Source organism: Phasianus colchicus, chromosome 2 (genome assembly GCF_987193195.1).
Source record: "Phasianus colchicus chromosome 2, bPhaCol1.hap1.1, whole genome shotgun sequence".
NCBI classification, from domain to species: Eukaryota; Metazoa; Chordata; class Aves; order Galliformes; family Phasianidae; genus Phasianus; species Phasianus colchicus.
This window is the reverse complement of record NC_143437.1, coordinates 45809583-45826083: the sequence shown is the minus strand read 5'-3', so window position 1 is coordinate 45826083 and position 16501 is coordinate 45809583. Positions and strand designations below refer to the sequence as shown.

Sequence of the window (16501 nt, the reverse complement as noted above, 5' to 3'; positions counted from 1 at the left end):
CATGAAGCCAAAATAAAATGCTTTGTGGAAAAAGATACTAATCTTGAAGATGTGATTTATCTCAATTCTGAAGCAAGCATTAGTTATACATGCTTTCAAAATTTTCTTCAGATTGTGTGACCCAACACCAACAAAAAGCTGTGTCTAGTTGGTCAGATTTTCATGTCTGGCTAGCTTGGAAGTATTTAACAAAAGGACCTAATCCCCATGAAGCATGTAGATCTGGTCACACCTCAAACTGACAGCCGGCTTAAACAAAATATATTATTCAGTGGAAAAAAAAACTCTCCCTCTCCTCATTTTACCTTTAACTTTTCTTTCACGCTTGAAGTCTCTCTCATCTTCTTGTACTCTTTGATGTCTGTGGCCTGAATGGCAGCTTTTGATTTTGAAATCCAATTCAACAGCTCAGCACTTTCAGCATCAAACCTGGTTTAAAAGGTTAGACAATTTTGATTTGGCCCTTTTTTCCCCTATTCTGTTGACTGTTTTAAAATGTTAAGTCTTAAAGTTCAGTACATTCTAGATTTTTGAAGAGTTTGCAGTGCTATTGAGTCTGAAGAAAAAGCTAGCAGCTTAGGTGTTCATGGTAATGAGTATGGAAATTTGTTTCTGAATGCTTAGCTGATTTAAAATTAGCTTAAGATTTTTTGCTACAGCTGAAATTGTCCATATTGACATGACTTTCTCATGCCTAAAACTTCTAAGCACCATAGCTTGTAACTTAAGTCAGTCATGACCAATATTACCACAAAAATACCTTCCCAAATTAACCAATATCATACACAACTTGAGAGAAGGACAAAGCAAAGACTCTACAGACCACTAGATCTAACTACAATTGTATGACTTAACATGATGTAAATTCTAATGTGGAATAACAATCTCAGAAGAGATACAAAACTTATTGTCAGCCACTCAAAATTTCTGTGGGAAAAACTGCAAAATTCCAGTTACTGGCTAGTTGATGGTTTCAATATATGTAATCAGGATCAGGAAAAAGCATCAGAAGAAAGTTCAATACTGTCCTTAATACGGTTTAAACTGCTTGCTCCTGATGCAACACTCTTATCATCTCCCTAAAAAACATGCCAAAAGTTTAAAGGAGTGGCACCATAAAAAATTTATTTTCTAAGGCAAATACAAATAGCTAAATGATGAGTATGCAACTTCACTTATCTTTAAAACAATTCTTTAGTTTCAGACATGCTATTTAATGAAAGCGCTGAAACACATTATTAAAAATATATGCAAAAAAATCAGTCTCTCCAGACACACTTGTGAAAGGAGACATCACTGTAATATCCTCTCTGTTACTAAATACCAGGTAGATTGAACAGGTTTTTAAGGTGTTCGTTGTTTTGTTGTTTGTTTGGGATTTTTTTAATAGTTTCTCCTGTATATTTTATGGAGACCAGAAATACACAGCAAATCAAAACACCTGGTCCTTTCACTACACTTTTAATCCCATGATGTAAAGACATTTTTCCAAAACAAAGTAAATAAAATGAATTCTATCTTTCAGCAAAGGAGCTGAGGTACAAAGAAATGAAGACTTGCTTTTCTGAAGGAAAAAAAGAAACAAAAAAACACCATCCCTGCTTTCTTTTGAAATTAATGGAATCTGCAGGCTTGTTCCTTAAACATTCCTCACTTGCATAAAATGAGATTCAAAACCCAAGACCAAGGGAAATAAGCTAATGTATAATCTAATGGGCAAGGGAAAATGGCAGTGACATATACTTACTGTTTCTTTGCTTCATTATCCCCTGGGATTTGCCTTTTCTTTGGAGGTGGTGGTGGAGGTGATTCCTGCCTGGATTCTCTTACCACCACCTTTTCTTTTAATGACATTGTTTCTGCAGAAGTCTTCTGTGAAATCTGTGACATCCCTACACTTCCTACAGCTTGAGTTACCTATACAAAATGTTTTAACAAAAAGGGTTAAATATCATTTTCTAATGCAAACTGTAATTTGTTTGTTTAGTTCTTTTTAGTCATCAGTGAATGAAAGGGCTTTTATTACTCCTACAAGTGATCGTACCTAGCCTTCAAAAAGTACTCATGAGTTATTGTTATCATAGATGCCAAAGCACTCCCAAGGAAAAGACCATTATTCTCATTTTACAGATGGGAGTTATGCACTAAAATTCTCAGTTCAATGAGAATTTCGTGGTAGCAAAACTGAATTTAAATCAACACAATCCATTACCTGTATATTTTCTTCCACAACTGCTTGGTTCATTTACAGAAAGAACCAAGGTTCTTTGTGTTTATTAACATACAGTTCTGTATCAGATACACATTCCCCACAAAATCAAACACGCAACTTAGAAAGAGCAGACACACAGAGTAGGTGACCTAAAAACTAATGTAAAAACTTACTGAAGTCAGCAGAATCCTTCCACATTCTTCCATATGTTATAACACAAGTCACATGGGAATTATTCTGTAAGTTCTAGCTAAGCATGTGCTTGATATTTGGGGGGAGTGAATGGACAAGCTTGGGATTAAGCACTCTGCACTGCATTGACTCAAAAGCAAGAACAAAGTAAGGCTGAAATGGACACTACTCATAGATCATACAATTCATTTACTACATACTAAATGGATTGTGAAGAAGCACTGCAGCCATCACCATAATCATCTTTCAGTATCACCAAAAAGAGGCACATGAGACATAAAACTGTCAAAGTTCTCACAGATGCCAATGGGAGTTCTGTCTAAATGAAATATTAGCAAGCACTCAAAATACTAAAATAAACACTTAACAGTCCAGCTTGGCTGTCAACCTTACATATCAAACAAACAACTGCTCTGATTTCAACAGATAAGACATTGCAGATAAGAAATGCCTCTATGACTCCCATTTATTTATTTGTTCTGAGTTTTGTCTTTGTTTTCTTTTAGTATGAAATTTAGTCCACTCCTAGAACTCTTATAAATATTTTAAAGCATTTGTATTGATTGAAAATACACAGCAAGCTGCTTTACTCATCAGAAAAAATAAAGCTTAATCTCCCCGAGAACAGAGTAATGGTATTAGTTAGGTAAACAACTTGTTCTGAAAGTGAAAAACAAAACAAAACAAACCCAGACTTTTCCACAGATGATAATCACGTGAAAGAGAATTCATTGACCTCTAGCTAGATGCCAAAAAAAAAAAAAAAAAAAAAAAAAACACCAGAGCATAAATAAGTACCTGGTTAGAGTAATCTTCTAGCTTCTGAACCAAACTGTCCCACCTCTGAGTTAGTTCCTCTTGATCATGGTCAATTTGATTGGATGCTCTGCTATTTCCAAGTATTTGGGCCACATCCTGACCCAGCTCATTCAGCTGGTCTAGCGTCTGCCGTTTCATACCCATGTCCTCTTTCAAAATCTGAGGTTAAAAGAAAATATTAAAACATAACAGTAGGAATTCTGCCACCTCTTGGCCACTAATTCCATGAACAAATCTACTACCTAAGACAGCTGTAGCATAGGTTTCTTGTGTAACAAAACATTAATGATACACTCAAGGAAAGCACATCCCTGAAAAAGCTATTAATCTGCTACAGCACTCGAGTTACAGTTACAAATGATTGTTTTGAGTATAACCTGTATCAATGCATTAAAAAACAAACACACACGCATCACAACTTGGAAAACACAGCTGCCTAGTGGACTACAGACTGTAAAACATTCTAAAAACAGGTTAACTGTTCCAAAGTAGGTCACACCAACCTAGAACGACCATGGAGAAAGTTGTATGCAGATTTTTAAAATTCAAGTGAAATAATCTGACAAGGAGAGACTGTAAGTCTGGTTACAGACTACAATGCATTCACAGCTCCTACTGGAGTCAAACTCATAACTTGCCATTCACTGAAACTCAGATTTGAAAGGATAGATCAGAATAAAAAATACTCACTGCTAGTTTTCGAACATTCACGCTCAGATCTATTTGGTCTCTGAAGTTGCTTGTCTGGACCTTACTTAAGGCATCTTCTTTCTCAGTTAACCAAGCGTTCAATAAGCACTGAGGATTACAAGGAAAATAACACAAGAACATGTCAAACAGCTATTGACAATTTCTTCTTTAAGGTCTTTACATTTCAAACAGTTCTAAAATTCCTACAATTTCAGTCCACATTTAACAAAATACTACATTAAAGGGGGACAAAAAAAAAATCAGACTGGAAAATTGAGTAATACTTTTCAGGAAGAAAAAAATAAAACAATACAATCAGTATTTCCAAGTTATTCATATAAATAAAATATCCACTATAAGGCAGGATTTATAAATACTGGAATTAAATGTAGCAAAACTGCATGTATGCTTGCTTTCATTCTCCACCCTTCTTCCTCTGTGATTCAAAACCAGCCATTACAGACAGTTTTCTCACAGAAGCCACATTGTTAATTCAGAGTCTTTTTAACCCAGACAGTCACAGACTCTAATGTTTATTAGTTACCACTGTGTTTAATATACCTACTTCCAGATGCAAACTAGCTTTAAACACTATCTCATTAACTCCTGAAAGGTAGAGCAGTCTGCTCTGGAGATTACTAGCTCATGGCAAAGCAAGAAAGCAAGTTTTTAACTTTTTTTCTAGGAAATCTCTCCTGAGTCTCACTCTAGTCACACAGTACTCCTATGGAAACTCCAGCAGTAAACTAGCATCAAATGACAGGAAGGATTTTATACATTTTGTATTATTTTGTCACTACTGCACAGCTATCACCATAGACTTCACTATGCAGCTTTCTCATCAGTGAAGCTCAGTTGCGCACTGCTACCCCTCTATGTTGAAGAAAAATAAAATAAAATAATGGAGCAAGGCAGATAGTTTTTTCAGTGAAAACACACTTCAGAACAGACAGTAGCTTCTCAGTCCAGCTTTGGCCCAGAACTGAGTACAGCAACTTCTGGGCCAAAGGGTGAAGGCAGTTTTTTTTTATTGCCACCATAAAACAATGTGCAAAATGTACAGACAGCAAATGTTATAGTGGTGGAAACACTGTAAGGGCTGGGAGAACACCAAATACTCCTTCTTTGGAAAAATCAAGCTGCCATCCCAGCCAACTTACTTTATGTATAACAGAGGAGCTTAGAAATCCTTCAGTGTATACAATTAACTTCTGCTAAATCAGCAGTCAAAGATAGCTCTCCTTAGAAAACTGAAATATAATTATCACAGTGCTGAGAAATATCTGGCACCGATTGAGGAATTTGTTTCCTGAATGGTAAGAATTGTGTTGAGTTGGCAATGTGGTTTTCAAAAAAATTTCTATTTAGCCACAAAAAGGCTTAAGCACCAACACTGTTCATCTCCCCGCATGGCTGAGTGAAATGGAAAAATAATAGTACCTCAATGTTTTAGGTACTTCTCTGTTATCAAGATGTTTTAATCGATTTCAAATTGAATTTTTTGGTCCGTTACTTGATAGAAATCTGTAAGTCAAACCTGACAGTAATAAATGTGTTGTATCAACTTGAAAAATTAATGCAAACACAGGCTGACCTAAACCAGCTAAAATTAACTTCTACGTCCTGGTTACTTGATATCTGACATTCTACATTAAACAAGAACAAAAGGTTTTTCATTTTTTCAAAGCAATGTAATTACATGCAATTTAAAAAAAAAAAATTAAAAATCTGAGAGCCGAGCAAGTCCAATGGAAGCTGACACTCTCAATAGTTTTATAACAGTCAGTAAATGGTTATTTTTCCATGTATAGCAAAAAAGAGTGGAAAAGGCTAGAAAAATGTTCACATAGAGTCATCAAAACAGCAGCTGTAGTCAGTACCTTGACATAAAGAGAAAAGCTTTTTTGGGATTCCTTATTTCTCAGTTCAGTGTCTTACCTTGCTTGAGAGTTACCAGAAAATGTTAGCACACGATTTTTTATATATATATATATATATATATGTAAAATATAAATATATACACATGTACGCTAAGACAGTGTTTTAAAGTAAGAAATATACAGTAATGTGGCATTGGATAAGCCAGAACTTGAACCTTGCATCTATTTAACAGCAAGGATCATATGAGTCGCATTTTTGGATTAGCAATAGTAGATAGATACAGGAGGGGTCAAGGAGAATCACATACACAACCTAAAAAATGCAGACAAAACATCTATCAAAGAAACCAGGCTGTAACTGATAGCAACAGCAACAATTGCATCATCGGCACAGTTTGATTTCTTCTAAATATCTAAACACACTGTGTACTGCAGAGTTTAAACAATGGATTACAGCGATAAAGGCCATTATTTAAGAAAACAAAACAACTTAAGTAAAAACTTCAAAGGAAAAGTCATCAAATATTTTTAAGCTCATTCACAAAACAAGCTGAAAAGATGCAGCAGTTACTATTTTGGGTTTTTTTTTGGATGATAACAGCTAATTCATGTTTTAGTAGTATTCAAGGTCCACCCACAATGCACAGTATCAAAGCAAGAGAAAACTCACAATGCCATCTTCTTCACAATGTGACTGTTTGCCTAGACTCAGCAAACTGACCCAATCTGCATGTTTCACAATACTGACCTGTGTACCAGTTTGTGCCCCTTGCCTCCTATCCTGTTGCCAGGCAGCCTGATCCCATCCACTTGACTCGCACCCATTAGGTATTTACAAGCATTGGTAATATCCCTCCTTCTGTCTTTTCTTCTCCAGGCTGAACAGTCTCAGGTTTCTCAGTCTTTCCTCATAAGAGGAGATACTCCAGGTTTCTCCTAATAATCTTTGTGGTCCTCTGCTAGACTCACTCCAGAAGTTTCCTGCCTTTCTTCAACTGAGGAGCCCAAAACAGTAATCCAGACATGGCCTCACCAGGGAAGCTCAACAGAAGCTGTCAGTGCGCTGGCATTCCAGGATGTCAACGACAGCCAGGGCTGCATCCAAACAAGCACAGCTGGTAGGCCAAGGGAAGTGACTGTCCCCCTTCTACTATGCTCCCATGAAACTCAATCTGGTGTACTGCATCCAAATCTGGGTCCCCAGCAAAAGTACAAGAACTTCACGGAGCAAGTCTAGAAGAAAACCATGAGGACGACCAGAGCACTTTTCCTACAAAGAGGAGCTTAGAGAGTTGGGGCTGTTCAGCCTGGATAAGAGAAGGCTCCAGAGAGACCTCACTGAGGTCTTCCAGTACCTAAAAAGAGCCTATAAGAAAGCTGGAGAGTGAATTTTAACGTGAACGTGCAGTACAGTGAAAAGGGTAACAATTTCAAACTAAAAGAGAGTAGATTTAGACTGGATATGAGGAAGAAAAATCTTTACTATGAGGCTACTGATGCACTGGAACATGCTGCCCAGAGAAACTGTGCATGCTCCATCCCTGGGGGAGGGAAAAGGCTTTGAGAAACCTGATCTAGTGGAAGCTGTCCTTGCCTATGGCCGGAGGTTTGGAAGTAGATTATTTTTAAGGCTACTTCTAACCATTCTATAATTATAGTTTTGTCAAAGATTCAGAGTGTAATGACTCTAATTTTTCTTATTTTGTAGAATTCATTGCAATCGATGAATATAAAGTAACAAAATTTTCAAAAGTATTAACCCCACAAGAACATTAAATAGCTACCTTCAAAACTGTTTTATGAGGAGGCATAAAATTTCTTGCTAAAAGTTGAGTAAATACTTACACTGTACTGTTCAAGAAATATTGGGAACCCAAACAGTAACCAAAATTCTAGCTCTTTACAGCTATTTTGTGAGATTTTGTTAAACTCCACTAAGAGATACTTTAAGAAATAAAAAATAAAATTAAAAAAAAAATAAAAAAAACACTGTGGTTAAAACAAAGAGCTCACCTGCTCTTCTAGCAGCTCCTGCCATAAGAGCTGAATTTCTTGCAATTTGAGTCGTCTTTCCTCAGTCCAGCGACAAACTGCTGTCCACCGCTCACCCAGCTTCTGTAAAAGCAGGAAATATTCATGAATATTCACAAGCCTCACAAGGAAATCCAAAAATCAGATATTAAAAAAAAAAAGTGTTTTCTTCACAGTAACCTCTTTCCTTACAGTAATTACCTTATTGCCATCAGCTGCCATTGTTGTTTTGCACAAAGCTTAAGGTTAAATATTTCAAGAGCATACACTGAACTTAGGGAGCTATATGATTGACCTCAAGAGGAGCAATTAAAATCTCATTTTATTAAAATTTCCATTTTAATCGATCTTTTTTTCTAAATGCTTTACTAGGGATACAGCATAACTAAAAAATAATAAAAAAAATAATAAAAAAAAAATCAACCAGGAAAATAATTCATACAGTATTTCCTAGACAAATTCTGTTCACGTGTTTATATATTTTTCCATCAAATTATAACCCTCTGATGAAAATTACCTACATGAAATGAATAATTGTACTGTGTGTTTCCCCATTTTAGTGAACCTGTTGAAAAGATGCATCTCAAAAGTGCCTAAGTCTGGGGGTGCAAGCAGCTTGACTAGTTAGGAATTTAGTCTGAAAGTCAAATAACTTTCATAGGTTTTATGCTGAGCAAGTTTAAGAATTCTTTACATTAATCTTACATTTAAAGCTGTATTACTTAAAATTGCTAAGACAAATTGTCTTTAAGCACAAAAATGTTGATTAGCAATTATATGCAAATATTTTAAATGCTTGCAATTAAAAAACAAAAACCACTAGCACTTTACCTGCAATTGTTCCTCCAGAATAGCTGTTGCACTCTCCCCACTGCTTTCATCAACAATGACAACCATGTGCGTTAGAGAGTTTACTTTCACTTGTTCTGCCTCCAGGTCATTCTGCAAGCTCTAGAAAACACATCACTGATTACAAACTGCAAATATTTACCAAGACTGCTAGAAAATAATCTAAAAACCTTTTGTTAAAATACAAATAAATGTTTCTGAAAACAAATAAATGTTTTTGAAAGTATGCACCATTCTTGTCTAGAAGAATCACATGACAGTTGCACTGAATTTCTATACATCTACTGCTATAGATAAGAGAACCTATCCTTTGATACTTGCTTAACAATATATATATTTTTAAATTGAACACATATGTCAAATGGAAAAACCACTATGAACATTTAATAATTGACATTTCTCAAAACCTAAGTACCAAATACAATAGACACAAACTGATACCTAGCAACTGCAAAAAGTGTACCACTCCAATTAGTTTAAAGTAACCTGTACATTTAAATCTTCATACAACTTCTGGCAGCTAAGCTTCTGGTTGAAGCCTACCTCTCAAATAACTCTGCAATATTCATACGCCTTTAAAGTACTGTAAATATCACTTTCCATCCCAAAAAATCTTAAGCTACTGTATGATCAACAGGTCTCGAGCTCCACAGCCTTTGAAGACAAGCAAAGAATGCAAGTGTGGGACAAGAAACTACACAGGCTAAGAATACTTAGCAGTTCTCGCCTTGTGAGGTATGCCCCAAGTCAGAGAGAAGGTCAAACCTCAGCACTGACTGCAAAAACCAAAGCTGCAAGCATGACAAATATTAAAAGATCACCTTTCAAAAAACTACTGCAGGCTAGAAAGGCTATACTTCTATACAGAAACTTAACTGAGAATCAAACCAACTAAAAAATGTTGTACACAGAGAGTGGTATCTATACACTTCCTTACAACGCAATCCCTGTAATAGCAGGGTGTAGAATTGAGAGGTCATTCCCAATACTTTTGACTCCCATGTTATTTTAAGTGGCAAATCTCAAATACGCCTTAGCAACGCTTAACAGTCATTAAATGTCTGTTATCTACAAGCATTTCATACTGTCCCTTACAGCAACAATTCACCTGGAAAGGCCTCATTTCTTGCATGAAGCAAAGATAACACAGTTTCTTCTATATTCATCAGCGCTAACGTATTACAGAATGTCCAGTTGCTCATCCTCATCCTTTAGAAAGCTCCTCAGCTAAGGAAACCTTCCAATCAACACTTCACATTACAGAAGAAAGGCTTACTTTGTGTTCTTCTAGCTGTTTCTGAAGGGCCACTAAATCATCAGCTAAAAGTTGAGATTCCATCTTCTGAATGCGTTCTTCTGTAACTGTCAGCCAGTCAGACAGCTGCTGCAACTGCTTCTTCTGTAGCTCCATCAGCATGTCATGCAGGCTACAGGGGAAATACAGGCAGAGTCATTTCAGAAACAGTCTTCCCAGGGAAACAAACTAAGTTCTACTTACAAAAGGAAACAAGTTAAGTATCATCAAATAATAGTGAATTATGCAATTTATACTACAGACTGTTTTGAAACTGCAATTTGCTGCTACCAGAACCACCACTGCTGAGAGCTGCAATCTGTTTCTTCCTTGATGTGTACCTCTGAGCTTGATAATGCATTGGTGGGAAAAAATTCCATTAACTGCTCTTTAACTCTGGAAACACATAAAGCTATTCACATCTGCTGTATCTTTTATTCAGGAACTTAAGCTACTGAAAATATTAAAAAACACGTTTATGTAACTACTGCATGTAGATACCATATATTTAGTCTGGTACGCTTATATAACAGAAGTCTTAAAATACTCTTACTTAAGAATCCAAGAAAAGTTATATCCATTTCCTCTGTTTATGTTGGAAAGTACGAAGAGGATGGGCTTCAGAATTAACTTTTCAGTTTGTGACACAAAAAAATGTATCCCACAAAGCAGATAAAAAGCAGTTCCTCTGAGATGCAGTATGCAACAGAAGCCAGTCCTGCAGCTTTAGGAGAGGTTGTGAGGCATGACTCACCGGGACTGCCTGTCCATGCTCTCCACCCTGAGCTCCTCCCAGCGGGAGTTCAGCAGCAGCATTTGTTCCTGAATCTCAAACTCCTCTTCAGGTGACAGATTTCCCTGTGCCACCAGCTGGTTCCCAGCCTGCAGGACACTGCCCACACTGCTTTGGTGCGCGGTCAGTTCCATCATAAAAGCCTGGAAAACAGTACAAGGAGGCACATCACTGATCCGTGAGCTCCTAACAGGAGTCTGCATTGGTACAGTCTTTGAGCAAATGCACCAAGAACTTACCAACTAACCTATGATCAACAGCAAATAAAATCTAAAGTGTACCATAAGCAAGTAAATTGAACTCTAAAAGTTATTAACTAAAATTCATATACTTAGTGAAAATCCAGAAGACCTCTTTTCTTTTGTTCACAGTTTTAAAAGTTCATATTGATCTGTAATCATATTTTAGATGAAGTTGTATACAGTAAGCTGACACAGGAGAAAACTAAAACATCTAACATGACACTTCAATCTTTCTGCAACATTAGAATATTTGACTTTGAAAGAACAAAAACAAAATAGTTAAAAAAAACACCACCAAGATTCAGAAGTAAATGCATTTCTGAAAACTATACTAATCAAGACAGAGAGACCACTGAATTAAACTGAAATGATTACCGATTTCACAGCAGATAACATTGGGCAGATCAAGCTTTTCAGAAGCTGGCAGAGAAATGAGAATCAGGCTGAATTAGACTGTTTTTGTAATACGGATACTGCAAATGAAGCACTAGAACATGTTGTCCAGAGAAGCTGTGAATGCTCGATCCCTGGAAGTGTTCAAGCCAAGGCTCTAGGCAATCTTGTCCAGTAGAAGGCGTCCCTGACAATGGCAGAGGTGTTGGAACTAGACAGTCTTCAAGTTCTCTTCCAACCCAAGTAATTCTATGACTATGACACCAGTGAGCCAGCCACAGAAAGCCAACTAAAAAAAAGTTTCAAAACCTGCTATACTGCAAGTTTCTCCTAGGAAGATCTATTTCACTGCCAAATGAACAATTATTTGTCCATTAAAAAAAAAAAAAAGTTACAGGTGTTTTTAATTTACCAAGACAAAAGAAACAGACTAGCAGTATTTTGATAAGGACTAAAAAACAGAAGTTTTGCAGCCCCTACACATATACACACACACAAACAAAATACAAAAAACAAACTAAAACCATGAAATAACTTAAGAAAAGCTTACTGCTTACTTCATGGGTGGCAAATTGCTCTTTGACTTCTTCAACATCACCAGATATTTCTTCCTGTTCCCGAAATGCATCTTCAGCTGACAGCAACCACGTGAGGACTTCTTCCAGAGCAACTTGGTAGCTATCCAAGTCCATATCCACCTCTGTCACTGTGCTGGGGGTTTCTGCTCTAGAACTGCTCTGCTCCTCTTCAAGTGCTACAGCCTAGGCGACCAAGAGAAAAGTAACATCTTCAAAAAACTGAAAAGATGCTTTGAAAAATGATACTAAGAACAATTAAGATCCCTTTTAATCCTTCTTAAAATTTTAAAACTGTTAGGTACATTTCTAATGAGAGTGGCCAACAGTTACCACTAACAAACTTTCACTTTAAAATAAAGGATCTGGATAGAAAACTTTAATTTTACTAATTTAAAAGGGCAGTGGACCTCCCACAGAAATAAATACCCACCAAATCCCATCACCACTAGCAGCCCTGCTGCTAACTCTGTTGCAGACTTCAGGTTACTCTCTCCAGCTTCACAAGATAAAACAGGAAAATAAACTAAACAGACAAAACACACATAATATAGATGTTTCTACCTCAGTGAAAAGGAACATATACATGAATCAGAAAAGGAAAAGGAAGATAAAGTCGATGAAGGCAATCAAAAAGATGGCAATGATTTTTCATATTTTCCCAATTATGTTGAATAAGATAGAAAGCATGTTCCAGTGAACTGACAAGCCTGAAGATCAGCTAAAATTACAACTCAAGACCCAGCCAGTCTTCAATAACAAACATACCTGCTTCAAGCTGAATTCTCCATCTTCACATTCCTGCTTGAATCTCCTTGGAAGGGTCTCCACTTCCCGAATGTCTTCCATGGTGACTTGCTTAGGAAGGACCTCAAACAAAGATGTTAAATACATAATAATGGACTTTTTGTCTGGAAGTGGTACAGCAACATCTGCATTAAAACCAAAAAAAAAAAAAAAAGGGAACAGGGATTAATAAAGAAACTGCTTTTCTAAATCATTACACAGAGTACAGTTCAGACAGTAATATTTCACACACAGAGCAAAGCACAGGTTCCCCTGTTAATCAGCTCTTAGTAAGCTTTTGTCTAAAAGACCAAGTGTTTATGCATGTTGAAAGCATGAAGTACAAAGGAAAAAAATGATATAAAAATAATTTTCTACACTACATCAAAAGGCATGACCTTTTTGAAGACCCCAAACCTGTGGTTACTGAGGAATAAAAATGGTTTTGGAAACATTCTTGAGCATTTCCCAAGAAGAAATGCAGTTCAGGAACAAAATCCCTCAAAGAGACACTTCTACTTGAGTTCTATCCTCACTTTCAGCAATGGTCAGTTCATTTGTTTTCTCTTCATACAGAAAAGAGTTTCACAGACTCTGATTCACATATACATCAGGTTATGAGTTCTACTAATTCAGCTTACTTTTAAAAAATAAAAAGTAAATAAAAAGGTCGTGGTGCTTCAATCTATAAAGTTTGAGATTTTGTCATATAGAACACATCTTCAGAGATTCACTTCAAAACAGAGTGACAGCTCAGGGTTTTAAGAAAGGGCCATACAAGTTTCCTGATGAGTATTCACAGTAAGTATTCACAGCACTACAGCTACTGTTACATACAGTGTTTACAACAAAGAATAAAAGATCACAAACTCTTAAGCAATTCCATTCTACAAAGTGCTGTTCATCAGAAAAGTATATTTGCAATAGAACCCCTCCCTAAAATAAAAGTTGGTACACGTTTTTGTTTATGTTCCTGTACACTGCCTCTGAAGGGTAAGCCATTCTGAACCTTAACATTCAAAGAAGAATGAAACTTAAACACACATACACAAGCATACTCTCACCCTACAATTTACATACTTCTAACTTCAAATTTAAGGGACCAAAACAAAATATCACTGCACAAAATTGCTGAAATTTGTAGCAGTAAATGTCTATATAAGCATTTTCTTGAAGAAAAATGCTTCATATCTCAAGTAGAATAACTTTCTTGCACCTTCAGGATCCAACAGTTTCTCAATTCCCAGGTGGTTTTTGGCTATGCTGAAAGCATGTTCCAGTCTCTCAATTGGAGACATCATTATAACTTTATCCCAGCTGAAGAACTCAGGTCTGAAAGTAAAAGACAAAACAGAAAAAAGAACAGCGAATTTAATTTAAATTTAAAGACACATACCATTCAGAATTTTAAGTTATGGACGTCGAGGTAGCTACATAAGTAATACAAACATGAACATACATACAAAATACAAATTCCAGTGTATATTCACAAACACACAAATAAAAAATATTCTGGCAATCACTAACAGGTAAGTGACCACATGTCCACAGCACCATCCGCATTTCATTCTTATATATACTAATTAAATGCAACTATAGATTAAGTGCTAATAACTAGAAAATAAGTAAATCCTGTGTTTCAAATTTCTTCTGGAACTAGTTTTCTTCAATTCTTTCTTTTTACAGTGTTATTCCCACTACGGGATTTCTGTGTCAGGCCATGCTATGTAATCACTCTATTTCTAGAGAGCCTCACTCCAAACTTGTGATGTAGCTCAGTGACCAGCCGAGACCATTATAGCCAGAAACAGGAGTCTTCACACCTGCTAACCTAGCACACCATGTGGCCTTTATCCCTGCTTTAAAAAAAATCTGAAGCATCCATGAGTCACATTGTGAGCAGATAGATTTACAGCACCAGCAGCACAGCACCCTTCACCTTCCATTCACGTTAACCAAACCAAATCTCCAGCCCAGTTGCATACCCAAAAACATACCGGCAGATCTAAGTGGTAAAGAGCAGAGTATGGAATAAGAAAAAGTATCAGCAAAGAGGGCCCCTCCCATTGCTATGTATACCCACAGGGCATGATCAGCCTAATGCTGCAGCAACACAGCCATAAAGCTATGAACCATTAAAATACTTTACATTCCTCTGTATAGTGGCTCCTCATCAAAATGCTGCTATTGATTCTGCGTTCCGCAGAAAACTGGGGATGAAATGATGGGTTTGACTTCAGTTCTTTTAATTCTCATTTCAGTTATAAATTGACCTGAGAGTATTATTTTAACATGTGCTGAATCATCACATGAAATAGGAAGGCTGTAAACCAACAGGTCTGAGGAGCAAAAAGCCAGAATAAAAGCTGAGGCAGGGGGGCAAATATGTAAAGATCCCAGTATGTATTTATGGAATACTGTACTTCAATGCAAGAAGCAAAAGACAGCCGCACAGATTCACAAAGCTTTGTAAGAGACTTTTACTTTGAAAAACATTTTGCAACAAATGTATTAGATATGCACTAACCCTCCTAGTGCCATAGTAACACAAATTCTAATAGAATGCAACCTAGGTATTGACCTAGGAGCAAAAAAAAATGTACCAAAGAACAGAATTCAATTCAAAGAAGAACTTGGCTAATATTAGGAAATGAGAGAGACTAACACAATAAAATGTTTTATGTCCTATTATCTCATATAACTTAAGTACTGCAAGTGTTACAAAGTTATTAAATATTACAACCAAGAGGTAAAACTATAAGCGATTATTCATAGACACAAAGAGAAAAGCGAGCTACTAAAGTTCTTAATAGGAACCACAAAAACTCCCCTATATTACGTGTCCGAGGACAAAACTAAATAAAAAACACAATACTGAAAGTATTCCTTAGGCAGGGAGGCAATACTGATCCAGGTAAGCTAAACAGCTTTGTTGTCCTACCAATTCCGCAACACGCCTCAATCCCTTTGTTTCCTGCAAGGGTCTTTTACAGGTTCTCTCTTTCAAAGGCTGCCTAGATTTAAAGGCAGCTCAAGAGTTCTGAGAACTGTGGGGAAAATGGTGTTCCACTGAAAGACTGCAGGTGTTAAGAATTCTGAGCTTGCCAGGTTCCCAGAAGAGGGACTATAAGGCTCAGAGAGAAGAGCAAAGAGACAGCTAACTACGAGAGAAGTTTTCCAAAGCCAGAGGAAAGCACAGTCATGCAAAGGTTTCATCAGGGGCTCTTGCTACACAGCAGTGCTTTGAAAAGGGCAGAGCTCACAGATTTCAGAACTCAGAAAGCCCAAGCAGAAAGTCACAGGGCATAAGGTCCACAAACAGCCTAAAGCTAATTTTACTACCTCTGTCCTTCTCAGTATTCATTCTTAGGAACACGAGTCTCACCTGTATCTAAAGCTGGTGCTCTAACACAAAGCTTTATGTTCACTGGCAGAGCTATGCCTCTACAGACAATTACGCTGACAAGAAAACCACCTGTAAAGATCACATCTTGTTAACACTTCTGACAGCGTAAACACCAGAGACTTCCATTAGTATTTCTCTGCCTTTTCCAAAAAAGCACTTCCAAACTTTCAGAAGTCCTCAGAATGGGTATATGCTCCCCATATATGCATGCAGGCTGAACACCAGCGAGTTCCTGAAGACACACAGGTACATCAGACCGCACCCAGGCTGAAAGCAGCAAGCCTGTGATAGTTCAGTCAGCACAGGCTGAAGATCAGAGAACAGCAGGCTCAAAGTGAA

The 16501-nt window shown here is 36.9% G+C and overlaps 1 protein-coding gene across 1 annotated transcript in view; it reads right to left on the bottom strand.

The window, feature by feature from the left end:
- UTRN (utrophin) overlaps positions 1 to 16501 on the bottom strand; it is a 284487-nt gene that overhangs the window by 223652 nt on the left and 44334 nt on the right. The window contains exons 7-17 of the mRNA XM_031612385.2: positions 13973 to 14088; positions 12739 to 12902; positions 11953 to 12156; positions 10722 to 10903; positions 9950 to 10100; positions 8656 to 8775; positions 7807 to 7908; positions 3914 to 4021; positions 3203 to 3382; positions 1748 to 1917; positions 306 to 429 (exon numbers count right to left, since the gene is read on the bottom strand). Of these exons, the coding sequence (XP_031468245.2) occupies positions 306 to 429; positions 1748 to 1917; positions 3203 to 3382; positions 3914 to 4021; positions 7807 to 7908; positions 8656 to 8775; positions 9950 to 10100; positions 10722 to 10903; positions 11953 to 12156; positions 12739 to 12902; positions 13973 to 14088 (1621 nt within the window). The remainder of the gene's footprint in view (positions 1 to 305; positions 430 to 1747; positions 1918 to 3202; positions 3383 to 3913; positions 4022 to 7806; positions 7909 to 8655; positions 8776 to 9949; positions 10101 to 10721; positions 10904 to 11952; positions 12157 to 12738; positions 12903 to 13972; positions 14089 to 16501) is intronic.